At 42.5% G+C, this 15,493-nt stretch overlaps 1 protein-coding gene across 15 annotated transcripts in view; it reads left to right on the plus strand.

Moving 5' to 3' along the window:
• The window catches only part of LOC106573459 (FERM domain-containing protein 4A), a 150,938-nt gene that overhangs the window by 121,003 nt on the left and 14,442 nt on the right, over positions 1 to 15,493 (plus strand). For all 15 annotated transcript variants that reach the window (XM_014148529.2, XM_014148525.2, XM_045697118.1 and 12 more), the window contains exons 12-14: positions 12,773 to 12,849; positions 13,796 to 13,937; positions 14,630 to 14,771. In XM_014148529.2, the coding sequence (XP_014004004.1) occupies positions 12,773 to 12,849; positions 13,796 to 13,937; positions 14,630 to 14,771 (361 nt within the window). The remainder of the gene's footprint in view (positions 1 to 12,772; positions 12,850 to 13,795; positions 13,938 to 14,629; positions 14,772 to 15,493) is intronic.

Below are 15,493 nucleotides of genomic sequence, written 5' to 3' on the forward strand. Positions count from 1 at the left end.
TGATTAGTTTTAAGTCTAATACTGCGGGTAATGGAGTCGCCAATGACTAGGGTTTTCAATTTGTCAGAGCTAATGGTGGGAGCCGTCGGCGTCTCAGACCCCACAACGGGAGGAGTAGAGACCAGAGAAGTCTCGGCCTCCGACTCCGACTCGCTTAATGGGGAGAACCGGTTGAAAGTTTCTGTCGGCTGAATAAGCGACACCGGTTGAGCATTCCTACAGCGTTTCCCTCCAGAAGCCATGAGAAAGATGTCCGGCTGCGGGGACCGTGTGAGGGGGTTTATACTAACGTTACTATCTGTACTTACTGGTGGCACAGACGCTGTTTCATCCTTTCCTACACTGAAATTACCCTTGCCTAACGATCGCGTCTGAAGCTGGGCTTGCAGCACAGCTATCCTTGCCGTAAGGCGATCGTTCTCCTGTATATTATAAGTACAACGACTGCAATTAGAAGGCATCATGTTAATGTTACTTAGCTTCGGCTGTTTGAAGTCCTGACGAACCATGTCCAGATAAAACCTCCGGGGTGAAAAAGTTGAATGAAAAAAGTTGAGTGATGGAAAAAGTAAAAATATACGGTAATGAAAAAGTAAAAAACCGTCAGGCAACAAAACGCACAGCAGCGTAAACAAGTCTGCAAGTTGTGACCGGAAACATGAAGGAAATGTTATATTTAAGTTTGACCTAATATTACCACATCATTTTAAGCATGCACATTTGTAGCTCCTTAAAGCATAACAAAAGAAGATTTGGAATAAAATCCCCATTGTTTCTCTCTAGATTGATTGGCAATTCGCATTCGAAGACTGTATTGTAGGTGATATAGAATCCAATGGCAATTCATTTCATTCATGACATTTAATCATGCTAACAACAGCATTTAAACATACAAACTAGGGCCATAAAACTCTTAAAATAATTAATTGAGTTAATGGCATTAGTTAATTGTGTTTATTTGCAATTTTGGAAACTTGACCATAAATAAACCATTTTCCATTTAAAAAGCATTTCATTGAGGTATAAGCATACTATGTTTTGATTGTAAGAAAATAATCTGAATCAGAATGTTTTGAATGGCATTTTCACGATGAACAACACAAAAGTCAGTGTAACATACAGGTATTAATCCTCCCAATGTCCCTCTTATCAACGTTCTTAAAGTCTACACTTATGCACATACACGCAAGTACTGTTAGAGCTTCAGGCCTTCTAAATGAGTGTTCTCACAATTTCTGATTGGAGGGTTGACTTTAGGAAAAAATAACTGGCTCTATGGATACAAAGAACAAAGAGCTTTTAAACCTGTCCAAGAAGGTTATAAAATCCATAGAAGACAATAACAACAGATCAGCCAGGGCTGAGTTCATGTGAAGTATAATACAGCTATTGGATCTAGCCTAGGCTACATATCCATGTTCTTCCACATCAACTAGTCACAAGCTGCTGCTACTAGAATTGGTATCATTTGCTTAAATCTCTTGACCTGAGAACTATAACAAAAACAGTAGCTAAATGGAATGAATGTCCTATTCTGATTAAAATCATTGTGGGAAGTTAGTTGAATCAAGAGGCATTCAGCCATGGCATTGTAAACATTATTTTGGTTAGCTAGCTGTCCAATGTTAGCATAACTAGCTAGCTACGGTGCCTTGCAAAAGTATCCATCCCCCATGGCGTTTTTCCTATTTTGTTGCATTACAACCTGTAATTTAAATTGATTTTTATTTGGATTTCATGTAATGGCGAAACACAAAATAGTCCAAATTGGTGAAGTGAAATAAAAAAAAATTAAAAACAGAAAAGTGGTGCATGCATATGTATGCTATGCTATGTTTGCTATGAAGCCCCTAAATATGATCTGGTGCATCTAATTACCTTCAGAAGTCACATAACTAGTTAAATAAAGCCCACCTGTGTGCAATCTAAGTGTCACATGATTTGTCACATGATCTCAGTATTTATACACCTGTTCTGAAAGGCCCCAGAGTCTGCAGCACCACTAAGCAAGCGGCACCATGAAGACCAAGGAGCTCTCCCAACAGGTCAAGGACAAAGTTGTGGAGAAGTACAGATCAGGGTTGGGTTATAAAAAAATATCATAAACTTTGAACATCCCACGGAGCACCATTAAATCCATTATTAAATAATGGAAAGAATATGGCACCACAACAAACCAGCCAAGAGAGGGCTGCCCACCAAAACTCAGGGACCAGGCAAGGAGGGCATTTATCAGAGGCAACAAAGAGACCAAAGATAACCCTGAAGGAGCTGCAAAGCTCCACAGCGGAGATTGGAGTATCTGTCCATAGGACCACTTTAAGCCGTACACTCCACAGAGCTGGGCTTTATGGAAGAGGGGCAAAAATCTGGAAGGTACTCTGGTCAGATGAGACTAAAATTTAGCTTTTTGGCCATCAAGGAAAACGCTATGTCTGGCGCAAACCCAACACCTCTCATCAACCCGAGAACACCATCCCCACAGTGAAGCATGGTGGTGGCAGCATCATGCTGTGGGGATGTTTTTCATTGGCAGGGACTGGAAAACTAGTCAGAATTGAAGGAATGATGGATGGCGCTAAATACAGGGATATTCTTGAGGGAAACCTTTTTCAGTCTTTCAGAGATTGGAGACTGGGATGTAGGTTTCACCTTCCTGCAGGACAATGACTCTAAGCATACTGCTAAAGCAACACTCGAGTGGTTTAAGGTGCAACATTTAAATGTCTTGGAATGGCCTAGTCAAAGCCCAGAACTCAATCCAATTGAGAATCTGTGGTATGACTTAAAGATTGCTGTACACCATCAGAACCCATCCAACTTGAGGGAGCTGGAGCAGTTTTGCCTTAAAGAATGGGCAAAACTCCCAGTGGCTAGATGTGCCAAGCTTATGGAGACATACCCCAAGAGATTTGCAGTGGTAATTGCTAAAAAAGGTGGCTCTACAAACTATTGACTTTGGGGGGGTGAATAGTTATGCACACTCAAGTTTTCAATTTTTTTGTCTTATTTCTTGTTTGTTTCACAATCAAAAAAGATTTAGCATTTTCAAAGTGGTAGGCATGTTGTGTAAATCAAATGATACAAACACCCCAAAAGATCCATTTTAATTCCAGGTTGTAAGGCAACAAAATTGGAAAAATGCCAAGGGGGTGAATACTTTCGCGAGCCACTGTACATATTTACAAATGATGTTTGTGCTATTTTTTAAAGAAACACCTGGAAATATGTTTATGGTTGAACTTTCTATATGTTTTCCTTCAAAATTGTTGCTCAAAGCTGTGCGTATAGTGCACCACAATAGAGAAAGACAGCGCTACCAAGACTGAGTGCACACTGATTGCACAAGGCACAGAGCGTGTTGTGTGTTGCGCTTAAAAGGGTTCGAGCGGGATAAAGCTGTCCCGAACGAAAACAAATCTTGGTTGATCGAGAGTCGTCTGTGCTTTCGATTGGTCGAAAATTTGAAAGATATATGTATAAATAATTTTCCATATATAGACACACCCTATGTGTTTTAATAAAATCAACTATATGTAGGCTACTGAGCTTGTCTGATGCTTTAAGCACACCAGTTTATTAAATAATTAAGACACATAAATGACTCGAGGGAGCCAGAGACCGTCCTCCTCCCACTGCTGCTGGCCTTCGCAGATTCTGCTGTTACGCTCCTGAAGTTGCCGGTAATAGACTATACCAGGGGTCGGCAACCTTTTCCATGTGGGTGCCAATTTATCTTACCATTTCTAACGATCTGCCAGTTCTGATTTTCATATGCACATTTTCTTGGAACAGTTTCAGTTTCTTATATTAAGATCATTGTCATGTGGTTAATCAAAATGATACAGTTGAAGTCGGAAGTTTACATACACCTTTGCCAAATACATTTAAACTCAGTATTTCACAATTCCTGACATTTAATCCTAGTAAAAATTCCCTGTTTTAGGTCAGTTAGGATCACCACTTTATTTTAAGAATGTGAAATGTCAGAATAATACTAGAGAGAATTATTTATTTCAGCTTTTATTTCTTTCATCACGTTCCCAGTGGGTCAGAAGTTTACATACACTCAATTAGTATTTGGTAGCATTGCCTTTAAATTGTTTAACTTGGGCCAAACGTTTCATGTAGCCTTCCACAAGCTTCCCACAATAAGTTAGGTGAATTTTGGCCCATTCCTCCTGACAGAGCTGGTGTAACTGAGTCAGGTTTGTAGGCCTCCTTGCTCGCACACATTTTTTCAGTTCTGCCCACAAAATATCCAATGGCATTGAGGGCAGGGTTTGTGATGGCCACTCCAATACCTTGGCTTTGTTGTCCTTAAGCCATTTTGCCACAACTTTGGAAGTATGCTTGGGGTCATTGTCCATTTGGAAGACCCATTTGCGATCAAACTTTAACTTCCTGACTGATGTCTTGAGATTTTGCTTCAATATATCCACATAATTTTCCTCCCTCATGATGCCATCTATTTTGTGAAGTCCACCAATCCCTCCAGCAGCAAAGCACCCCCACAACATGATGCTGCAACCCCCGTGCTTCACGGTTGGGATGGTGTTCTTCGGCTTGCAAGCCTCCCGCTTTTTCCTCCAAACATAACGAGGTCATTATGGCCAAACTGTTCTATTTTTGTTTCATCAGACCAAAGGACATTTCTCCAAAAAGTATGATCTTTGTCCCCATGAGCAGTTGCAAACCATAGTCTGTCTTTTTTATGGCGGTTTTCGAGCAGTGGCTTCTTCCTTGCTGAGCGGCCTTTCAGGTTATGTCGATATAGGACTCGTTTTACTGTGGATATAGATACTTTTGTACCTGTTTCCTCCAGCATTTTCACAAGGTCCTTTGCTGTTGTTCTGGGATTGATTTGCACTTTTCGTACCACAGTACATTCATCTCTAGGAGACAGAACGCGTCTCCTTCCTGAGCGGTATGACAGCTGCGTGGTCCCATGGTGTTTACACTTGCGTACTATTGTTTGTGCAGATGAACGTGGTACCTTCAGGCGTTTGGAAATTGCTCCCAAGGATGAACCAGACTTGTGTAGGTCTACAATGTTTTTTCTGAGGTCTTGGCTGATTTATTTAGATTTTCCCATGGTGTGAAGCAATGAGGCGCTGAGTTTGAAGGTAGGCCTTGAAATACATCCACAGGTGCACCTCCAGTTGACTCAAATTATGTCAATTTGCCTATCAGAAGCTTCTACAGCTATGACATCATTTTCTGGAATTTCCCAAGCTGTTTAAAGGCACAGCCAACTTAGTGTATGTAAACTTCTGACCCACTGGAATTGTGATACAGTGAATTATAAGTGAAATCATCTGTCTGTAAACAATTGTTGGAAAAATGACTTGTGTCATGGACAAGGTAGATGTCCTAACCGACTTGCCAAAACTATAGAAATTTGTGGAGGGGTTGAAAAATGAGTTTTATTGACTCCAACCTTAGTGTATGTAAACTTCCGACTTCAACTGTATCTAAATCTAAATGAAAATGATACAGATCTAAAAGTAACTTCTATTACCATTGCCAACTATGTAAAAATAGCCTACATAAAGGCAACAAATTAAAATATTGCAGCCTGCAGGTAGAAAATATCCTGATAAAAATAGATATCCTATGAATCACATTGGCTACACATGGCCTGTCTTCAACTTGAAACATTGTATCAAGTATCAACTGGGTATGGCCCGAAGCTAGCAAACTTGCAACATTGTGTCACGGTTGTTGTAAGAGACGGACCAAGGCGCAGCGTTTGTTGAGTTCCACATATTTAAAGTGAAACTTCTTTAACCAAAACAATAAACAAGCAACACAACACGACTACGTGGTGACACAAGCACCAATACAAACAATATCCCACAAACACAGGTGGGAAAAATGGCTACCTAAATATGATCCCCAATTAGAGGCAACGATTACCAGCTGCCTCTAATTGGGAACCATACAAAACACCAACATAGAAATATTGAACTAGAACACCCCCTAGTCACACCCAGACCTACTACACCATAGAGAACCAAGGGCTCTCTATGGTCAGGGCGTGACACGTATAAAATATTCTGGGCCCTCAGAGTTTCTGCGCCTGTGCGCTCTTGACAGACACAGCTGTAGGTTATTTGTGCAAGGGATAAGAAATTATCAGGTATTTTATGACATTTCCACTGGATCAGAGCATTACATTTTTCCGTTTCATGCCAATTGGTTATCTAAAGCGAGAGAGCTGTAAATATTTTTCAAATACATTGAGTAACTATTGTCTGTTTTTACTTCCACTGAGAATGTTCAAATAGGCTACGTTGAGGAACTATTGTCAATCTTTCCAGCTCTCTTTTGATCTTCACCACTCAGCGTGAAAGGAGGGAAAAATGGCATGCTCTGATCCGGTGGAAACTAGGCCTACCTGATTACTTCTTATCCCTTGCGCAAATAGCCTACAACTATGTCTGTACGGAGTTTACTGGAGCTGGAAACTCTTAGGGCCCAGAATGTTGTATGCAATGTTGCAAGTTTGCTAGAGCAAACTTCAGGACAGACCCAAGTTAATAGTTGAAACAATGTTTCAAGATCCTTGCAGACAGGCCATGTGTAGCCAATGTGATTTATAGGATGTTTATTTTTATCAGGATATTTTCTACCTGCAGGCTGCAATGTTTTTATTTGTTGGCTTTATGTAGGCAATTTTTTACATAGTTGGGAATGGCAATAGAGTTACTTTTAGAATTTTGATTAACCACATGATAATGATTTTGAGATACGAAGACTTTATTAAAAAGTAAATGAAACTGTTCCATGAAAATGTGCATATAAAAATCATAACTGGCACGCAGATCTGTAGAAATGGTAAGATAAGTTGGCACTCAAAATGGAAAAGGTTGCCGACCCCTGGTGTAGCCTATTAGGAGTGTAACAGCAGGAGCGTAACAGCAGAATCTGCGAAGGCCAGCAGCAGCTTCTGGTTAGGCTATCTTGATCTCTGGCTCCCTCGAGTCATTTGTGTGTCTTAATTATTTAGGGTTAATGACCTGGCTGAAAATTGCAGGTTCAATCCCACATATTCTTTAACCATGAGGCTCAGATATACTCTACTAAAAGAGAGGAAGTTTTTATTTCGGCCCTATTTAAAAATCCAGTCAGAAAGGTTATTGAAGTGCTCCTGAGTAGTGCAGCGCTCAAAAGCACTGCATCGCAGTGCTGAGGCACCACTACAGCTTGGGGTTCGATCTCAGTCTGTGTTACAGCCGGCCGTGACCGGGAACCCCATAGGACGGCGCACAGTTTGCTCAGGGCCGGGCACCTGCAAGCTGACCTCATTCATCAGTCAAATGGTGTTTCCCCTGACACATTAGTGCGGCTGACTTCTTGGTTAAGCGAGGCTGTCTTCTGGGTTAAGCGAGGCTGTCTTCTGGGTTAAGCGAGGCTGACTTCTGGGTTAAGCGAGGCTGACTTCTGGGTTAAGTGAGCAGTGTGATAAGAAGTAGTGCCGTAAGAAGTAGTGTTATTGACATTTTCTGAGGACCTCTAAGACTAGGTCAAATGTACATTGAATGAACATCAATGAAATATTATGTTGAACGTAAAACAAATATGTTACGAACGTCATAAAAACTTTCTGGAAATTGTGGAACATTGTGCAACATTGTGGGAATGTTCTGTGCAACCTTCATGAATATCACAAAAATATTCTTGCAACATCCCAGACAGCTCCCATAACTTAATTAAATGTTCTGGGAACCTTTAAAGAACTTAGACCAGTTGTTCTGTCAACATTCTTACAACATTAAGGGAATATCCTGTGCAACCTAACTTACATTGCATGAATGTCATCACAACTGAACATATTTTTTTCTGTTTTAGGAATCTCCTGTCATATCCCCACAATGTTCCCACAACCTAAAGAAATGTTTTAGAAACTTTGAAAGAACATGAAACATTTGTTCTGGGAACGTTCTTGTAACATCAGATGAATGTTTTTTTCACCCTAAAAGAAACATTGTATAATCATCCTGTAACGGCTGTCTTCGTGAAGAGAGGACCAAGGCGCAGCGGGTTGCGTGCTCAACATTATAATTTATTAAATGTGAACACCAAAAAACGACGACAGGAACCAGTTTTGCAGGCTACACCAACGCAATGCAAAAACAACTACCCACAATTAACAAACAAAACACATCCCTAATTATAGGACTCTCAATCAAAGGCAACTACAAACACCTGCCTCCAATTGAGAGTCCAACACCCAATTACCTAACATAGAAAATACTAAACTAGAAAGAACATAGAAATACAAAAACATAGAACATAACCCAAAACCCGGAAATAATAAATCAAACACCCTTCTAAACAAACCACCACCCCGAACCACATAAAACAAATACCCTCTGCCACGTCCTGACCAAACCACAATCCCAAATAACCCCTATACTGGTCAGGACGTGACACATCCACACAATTTGACTTTTTTTTTGTGTTTTGGGAACATATATTTTGTGATGTCCCCACAATGTTCCCACCAGACTGTTCCCACAACCTAATGAAACATTCTGGGAACATTTAAAGAACAGACTAAATGTGGTATGGGAAAATTCTTGCAATATCAGGCAAATGTTTTATACAAACATTGTATAATCATCAGCATGACTGGAGAGTTTCTGTTTAATGAGAACATTTACCACAACCTAACAAACGTTCAGGGAACTTTCACATAAGCAATTTTGTTTTGTTGGGAAAACATTACTGGTACATTGTGTTATTACCTTACCTGGAATCCTAATGAGAACTTTTGGGGAATGTTCCATGGTGGTTGGTACAGATGTTGGGCACAACATTTTAGTGAATGTTAGGAGAACATTCTAAGGATATTTCATTTAAAACATAAACAAAAAAACTTTTACAAATGTTTTGGGGATGTTATCATCCTAATGAACTTAATCTAGAACTTAATGGGAATCTTAGCTAATGTTCTGGTAGTGTTCCCGGTTTGCTGGGAGGGGCCCTCTTGGATCTTTCATTATTGGCAGGATGTTTTCTCCCCATATCTCACCATTTGTAGATATATATATACACACACACACAATAAAAGGCAGTGGGCCGTGCCCGGTTGAAAGGGGTCTGTACTACAATAGAGTGATTGTGTTCAGAGGGGAGGTAGAATGAAGGGAGGCTCAGGACTTCATGTTCTGGCTTCTCATCACCACACTAATGTTATCTACACACGGAGCGCTCTGAAAACATAGAGAGAGGGATGGCACTTTACAGATGGCTATTAATGTCTTTAATAACTCTGGTGTGAATTTCAATGAAGGTTGAGACCCTGTGAAAAACGGTGTATAGAGGCTGTGTATTACTGGTTACCTGACAAGGCCACTATCATTATGTCAAACTAGGTTTTCAGTGTTTTAGATTAGGCTGTTTTTGTTTTCAGTTTCACATCAGGAATAGGTTGTGTTTTACTAGGGGACAACCTGGAGTGACTAGACCACCACTTTGAGGCCTTCTGACTTTTTATTTGGGGTTGTTTAAATACTTTACCCCTAACCCCACTTCTCCTAACACACACACACACACACACACACACACACACACACACACACACACACACACACACACACACACAAGCCATCGGTAGGAAGTTACAGCTCAACCACAGCTAGGAAAAATGCCTTGTTCGTGAGTTCTGAGTCACTTATCCAGAGATTAGGGTTTGTGAGTGACTGAAGCAGCTGCTGGTGGTTTAGTAACTGTGTGACACTCCAGTAGTGTGAGGATTGTCTTTTTGACTGAGCAAATGAATTGGATTGAGATTTTCTTGACAGATATGGAGTCTATATCTCTGCTAACTAGTGTGTTGCCGGATCAGACAGGTATATGAAGGTATGAAACAGTGATGAGTAATGAGTGAGGAGTGTGCTTTGGTTTGTAAACACCCCTCCTAACCTCACACCCTCTAACGTAAACACATTAAAAAAACTATGACCAAAACAAAAACAACAGGAAGCAGTAGGCATGTCTCCATAGTGACTAAAGAACAGTCTGGAAACATTTAACGCCCCCCAAACTCACCGCCCTCCAACTTTCTGAGGGAGGAACTGAGAAACAGGGAGAGAAACAGGGAAAGGGGGGGAACCAGTGATGGTAAGTGGGTCCCCTCTAGACCCTAGTCCCCAGACAGGCTTCTAGTCCTAGTTGACTGCTACTGTCTACAGGTACAGCTCTGCCCGGTACTAGAATAGACCTTGGCTTTAATCCAACATTACTGAGCAGTTATACACCATTCTATTCTTTATACAATACCATGGGTATCCACTTCAAGCTTTCTCAGGCATGACCTTTTCTTTGTACTCACACACAAACACACACACTGGCCTAACAGTGGACACACCCTTTGCCATTCTCAGTGCTGTGTAGAAAGACAGTGTCACCATGTCTGTATCTGATATTATTGTTCAGATTATTCTCCGTTTCTCTAAAGCTGTTACTAAATACACACCACTTATAGAACTCCTGTCAGTTGTTAGTTTGGACAGAGCTTCTTGAATATTGAAACTGGTTTAATTCCTCATGATATTGTGCTGTACATGTACATTTTGAAGTAGCCTTCCTGTAAAATGTGAGTGTGGTTTGCAGTAATGTTCTATGGCTCATTGACTATGATTACTAAAGCCTGATCTGAGGGAAGATGAAAGCGATGGTTTCAGCCGTTGGATGGCCGACCCTAGTCTTTTAAACACACATGGTGTGCATGGTTTTGTCCCTGCCCAGCAACAAACCTGATCACACTAGTTGTACTGGGATGTATTGCGGTCTCATACATATGATGCCAATGCTACAGTGTTGAGTTGACAAGATGGGGCCCACCGTACAACCTAGTTTTGAGGAAGCACGTGTGTGTCAAACACTCTCGTGATGGAAAGCTGTTACACACGCTCCCGATCTGGAATCACACATACACACCCACTCTCCTTATCTGCCTCCTATTTTTAGCACCATGCCACATTAAGTCTTCATACTCCATTGAGTGTACAGTACGCCGAGTGTGATCATAACTGCACTGATTCTCACACATGCATGCACGCTCACACACACACACACACACACACACACACACACACACACACACACACACACACACACACACACACACACACACACACACACACACACACACACACACACACACACACACTTAGTCCAAATGCTGTGTTTATATGCTCCATCTTATCCCCCTCTTCTCCTCTCCTGTTATCCCTCTCTACATTGTTTTTCCAGGCTGTTCAAATTCCTGGGCCGTGCCCCCTCGTCTTCTCTTCCCTCTTCTCCAGTCTGTCCTGTCCTCCCTCATCCTGCCAGTTCATTTACTTTTCTCCTGTTGGTACAGAGTTTGTGTTTTTACCGTTTCTTAAACCATCTCACTGCCTTCACATTTCTACCACCACCATTGTTGGTGTGTATGTGTCCCAGCTGCTAGTAGTGTCTCCAGTGTAACAGTAACTGCTGTGACTCCTCTCTTTCTGTGTAACGAGAAACAGACTCAGACCTTGTGAGCCTGTGTGTTGTGTGTGTGTGTGTGTGTGTGTGTGTGTGTGTGTGTGTGTGTGTGTGTGTGTGTGTGTGTGTGTGTGTGTGTGTGTGTGTGTGTGTGTGTGTGTGTGTGTGTGTGTGTGTGTGTGTGTGTGAAGAGGGGGCTGGCTGACTTAACAAAGCAAAAGTTCTCCATTTGGTTGGGCCACAGTAAGCCTCTCCCCTCACTCCCTCCCTCCCTCCCTCACACCCTCCCTCCCAGCCACAGAGCCCAGAGCAGGAAGCGTACTCCCCAAGGGAGAGAGGAGGGGAGGGGGGAGGGAGGGGAGGGTCTTTGCCTGGCTACAGGAAAGAAGGAAACTTTAGTTCACACACATGCACTCGCTCACTTGCCTACAGATGGTGAACACCCGTCCACTCAGAACTTTCTGTTCCCCTGCGCCTGGGAGGATTTTACACACACACACACAGACACACACACACACACATACACACACACACATACACATAAACACACACACATTGAAGAGACGTTCTCACCCAGTGGGGCTTCATTTAAAAAGGAGCTGATGGTTCGTAAAAAGAACGGAAAAGAAGCAAAGAGACAGAAGGCGAGCGGAGGAGAGAAAGCCTCCTCCCTCTCTCTCTCGGGGGTGAGGTCATTCAGCCGGGGAAAGAGTTCTGGACGAGACCGCTGGGTCTGGATCTGATCAGAGACCCTTACCTCAGGTCCTCCCTCTTACCATCTCTTCCCTCCCTCCCTCCCTCCCTCTCTCCTCTTCTCTTCCTTCTGTTTTTGGGGTGTTGCAAAACCAATCTTAACTCTCAGTAAGTACAGGGATACCATATCAAGCGGGAATGTGTGTTTCTGCGTTCTCTAGCTTGGAGTGTATGTGTGTCACAGGAGGCTGCTGAGGGGAGGATGGCTCATAATAATGGCTGGAACGGAGCAAATGGAATGGTATCAAACACATGGAAACCATGTTTGATGTATTTTATAACATTTCACCTATTCCGCTCCAGCCATTACCATTCCCATGAGCCCGTTCTCCCCAATTAAGGAGCCACCTGTGATGTGTGTTTCTTAGTTCTGAGGCTTGTGTGTGTATCTCAGTTTGAAGTGTGTGTGAGCATTTCTCAGTTCTAAAGTGTATGTGTGTGTGTGTGTGTGTGTGTGTGTGTGTGCGTGCGTGCGTGCGTGCGTGCGTGCGTGCGTGCGTGCGTGCGTGCGTGCGTGCGTGTGTGTGTGTGTCAGGTTTTCCAATGGCGTCAGCTGGAGAACCTCTACTTCAGAGAGAAGAAGTTCTCAGTGGAAGTTCACGACCCCAGGAGGTAAATCTATATCACAATTCACTGTGTGTGTGTGTGTGTGTGTGCTTGCATTTGTGCGCACGCGTGTGTTTCAGCACTGTAAATAGTTTTGTATCACAAAAGTAGTAAAGAATGCCCTTTTCCATCTGCCCCTATAATATATATGACACATAGCTAATATTAGTTAGTTGTGTTGATGATACTCCATTTCTGCTGTAGGCGTGAAAATAGTATGTAGGATATATGAAGCTTGGATAGATGCAATGTATAATGTCTTTATTGTCAGTGCTGATAGTTGCTTTGTGTAAATGTTAGCAGACTTAACAAACATAGAGCAGAGATGGTCAGGTGTTGGAGAGGTGTTGTTGTTATTGGTGTCAATATGTTAAAGAGTAGTAGAGGCAGCAAGAGATCCCCAGTGGGGCATGTGATTGAACAGAGTAGCTTGTGCACACATACAGACAGACCAGGAGAGAGGCATATCCGCTTCAGTTTATCTTGGCGTTAGAGTGAGATTCAGAGGATCTTAAATAGAGCCTGCACAGATAGAACTGCTGCTTGTCACTCACACACACTGAACTCTGCTGTCTAGAGGAGGAAGTCACCTCTCTTTTGTTTGTTTAGCGTCTCTACAGATGGAGAGAGAAAGAAGAGAGAAAAGGATTGAGAGAAGGGCAGAGAGAAGAGAGAGAGCTGTTTTATAGGAAGCAGTAGTTAGTGCGAGCAGGTCTGTAGACACAGATGTCTTTCTGTCTAAACAGTGCAGAGTAAATCATGTCATGAGAGACAACGTGCGGTATGGTAAACATCACTACTAGACATACTCTCTCTTTCTAGAATAAGCGTGTTCAAGGATGCCTTGCGTCTACTGTGGTGCGTGTGTACCTGTGTGCGTGTTATTTCATTTACTGTGTGTGTTGTGTGTGTATTCAGTGTGTATAAGGAGGCCTTGTGTCCGTCTCTACTGTAGGGCGTCGGTGACCAGAAGGACGTTTGGCCACAGTGGTATAGCTGTCCACACCTGGTACGCCTGCCCTGCTCTCATTAAGTCTATCTGGGCCATGGCCATCAGCCAACACCAGTTCTACCTGGACCGCAAGCAGAGCAAGGTAACACATAGAATCACTGTGAGGCTCTAGAATGACCGTGAGGTTCTAGAATGGCCACGAGGTTCTAGAATGAGTATGGGGTTCTGGAATGCACATGAGATTCTAGAATAACTGGGGTTGTAGAATGCGTATGAGATTCTAGAATAACTGTGGGGTTGTAGAATGCGTATGAGATTGTAAAATAACTGTGAGGTTGTAGAATGCGTATGAGATTCTAGAATAACTGTGGGGTTGTAGAATGCGTATGAGATTCTAGAATAACTGTGAGTTTGTAGAATGCGTTTGAGATTCTAGAATAACTGTGAGGTTGTAGAATGCGCATGAGATTCTAGAATAACTGTGGGGTTGTAGAATGCGTATGAGATTCTAGAATAACTGTGGGGTTGTAGAATGCATATGAGATTCTAGAATAACTGTGGGGTTGTAGAATGCGTATGAGACTCTAGAATAAATGTGGGGTTGTAGAATGCGTATGAGATTCTAGAATAAATGTGGGGTTGTAGAATGTGTATGAGATTCTAGAATAAATGTGGGGTTGTAGAATGCGTATGAGATTCTAGAATAGTGGGGTTCTAGAAGGACTGAGGATCTAGAATGTGTGTGGAGTTCATAAACAAATCATTAGAAACAAGCAGATATAGGGTATTAGGTAAATATCTAATATCTCCATCTGTGTGTGTATGTTTGTCCAGTCTAAGATCCATGCGGCTCGTAGTCTCAGTGAGATAGCCATCGACCTGACAGAGACTGGCACTCTGAAGACATCTAAACTGGCCAACATGGGCAGCAAGGGCAAGATCATCAGTGGCAGCTCTGGCAGTCTGCTCTCCTCAGGTAAGTCTCTCTGCGTGTGGCTGTGTTTGCATGTGTGTCTGTGGCCAGCAGTACCCTTGCCCTACTCTCACTCCGGCCAATAATGTGGAGGCGACTGCCTCTAAATGTAGTGTGGTAGAGGAGAGAGGGATAGAGGGAAGAGATGACTGTAAGGGGAGAAGAGAGGGATGTGAGGGTTAATGTGGTTAGAGAGAGATCTGTGAGAGGAGTCAGTGGTAACTCACCCCTCCACCCCCCTATCTAGGCCCGGCCAGGGGTCTGTGGGAACAGAGTTAGAGAGGGCAGGACTGTGAATCAACCTTTAAACTTCAGGACAGAAACCCATTATGCTGTTAGCTTCATGTTTTCCCAAGGCTGTTTCCACCAACATGGTGGAAGTGTGAAAGACACATTATTTCCAGACACCGCTGACAACTTATGAAATCAATTACTGTGTTTAGAAGGAGTAGTCTCCACAACACAGTTAATCTTTTTCCTCTCTAATCTCCCGTTTGATATCTATCTTTATCTCTTGTCCCATTTCTCTTTGTATTTGCCTCTCTCTTTCTCCCTGACGTTGTGTCTCAGCTATCTCCATATACCCCTTTCTCTCCATCACCCTCCGACAGAGACTACCTCTAATACACACACTCACTCACATATTCCTGCAAGGACACACAGTCTCTTCTCACTTTCAACCTCGTCTCCTCAGAGCAGTGTGTGTGTGTGTGTGTGTGTGTGTG

The sequence above is a fragment of the Salmo salar genome, chromosome ssa16 (assembly GCF_905237065.1).
Source record: "Salmo salar chromosome ssa16, Ssal_v3.1, whole genome shotgun sequence".
NCBI classification, from domain to species: domain Eukaryota; kingdom Metazoa; phylum Chordata; class Actinopteri; order Salmoniformes; family Salmonidae; genus Salmo; species Salmo salar.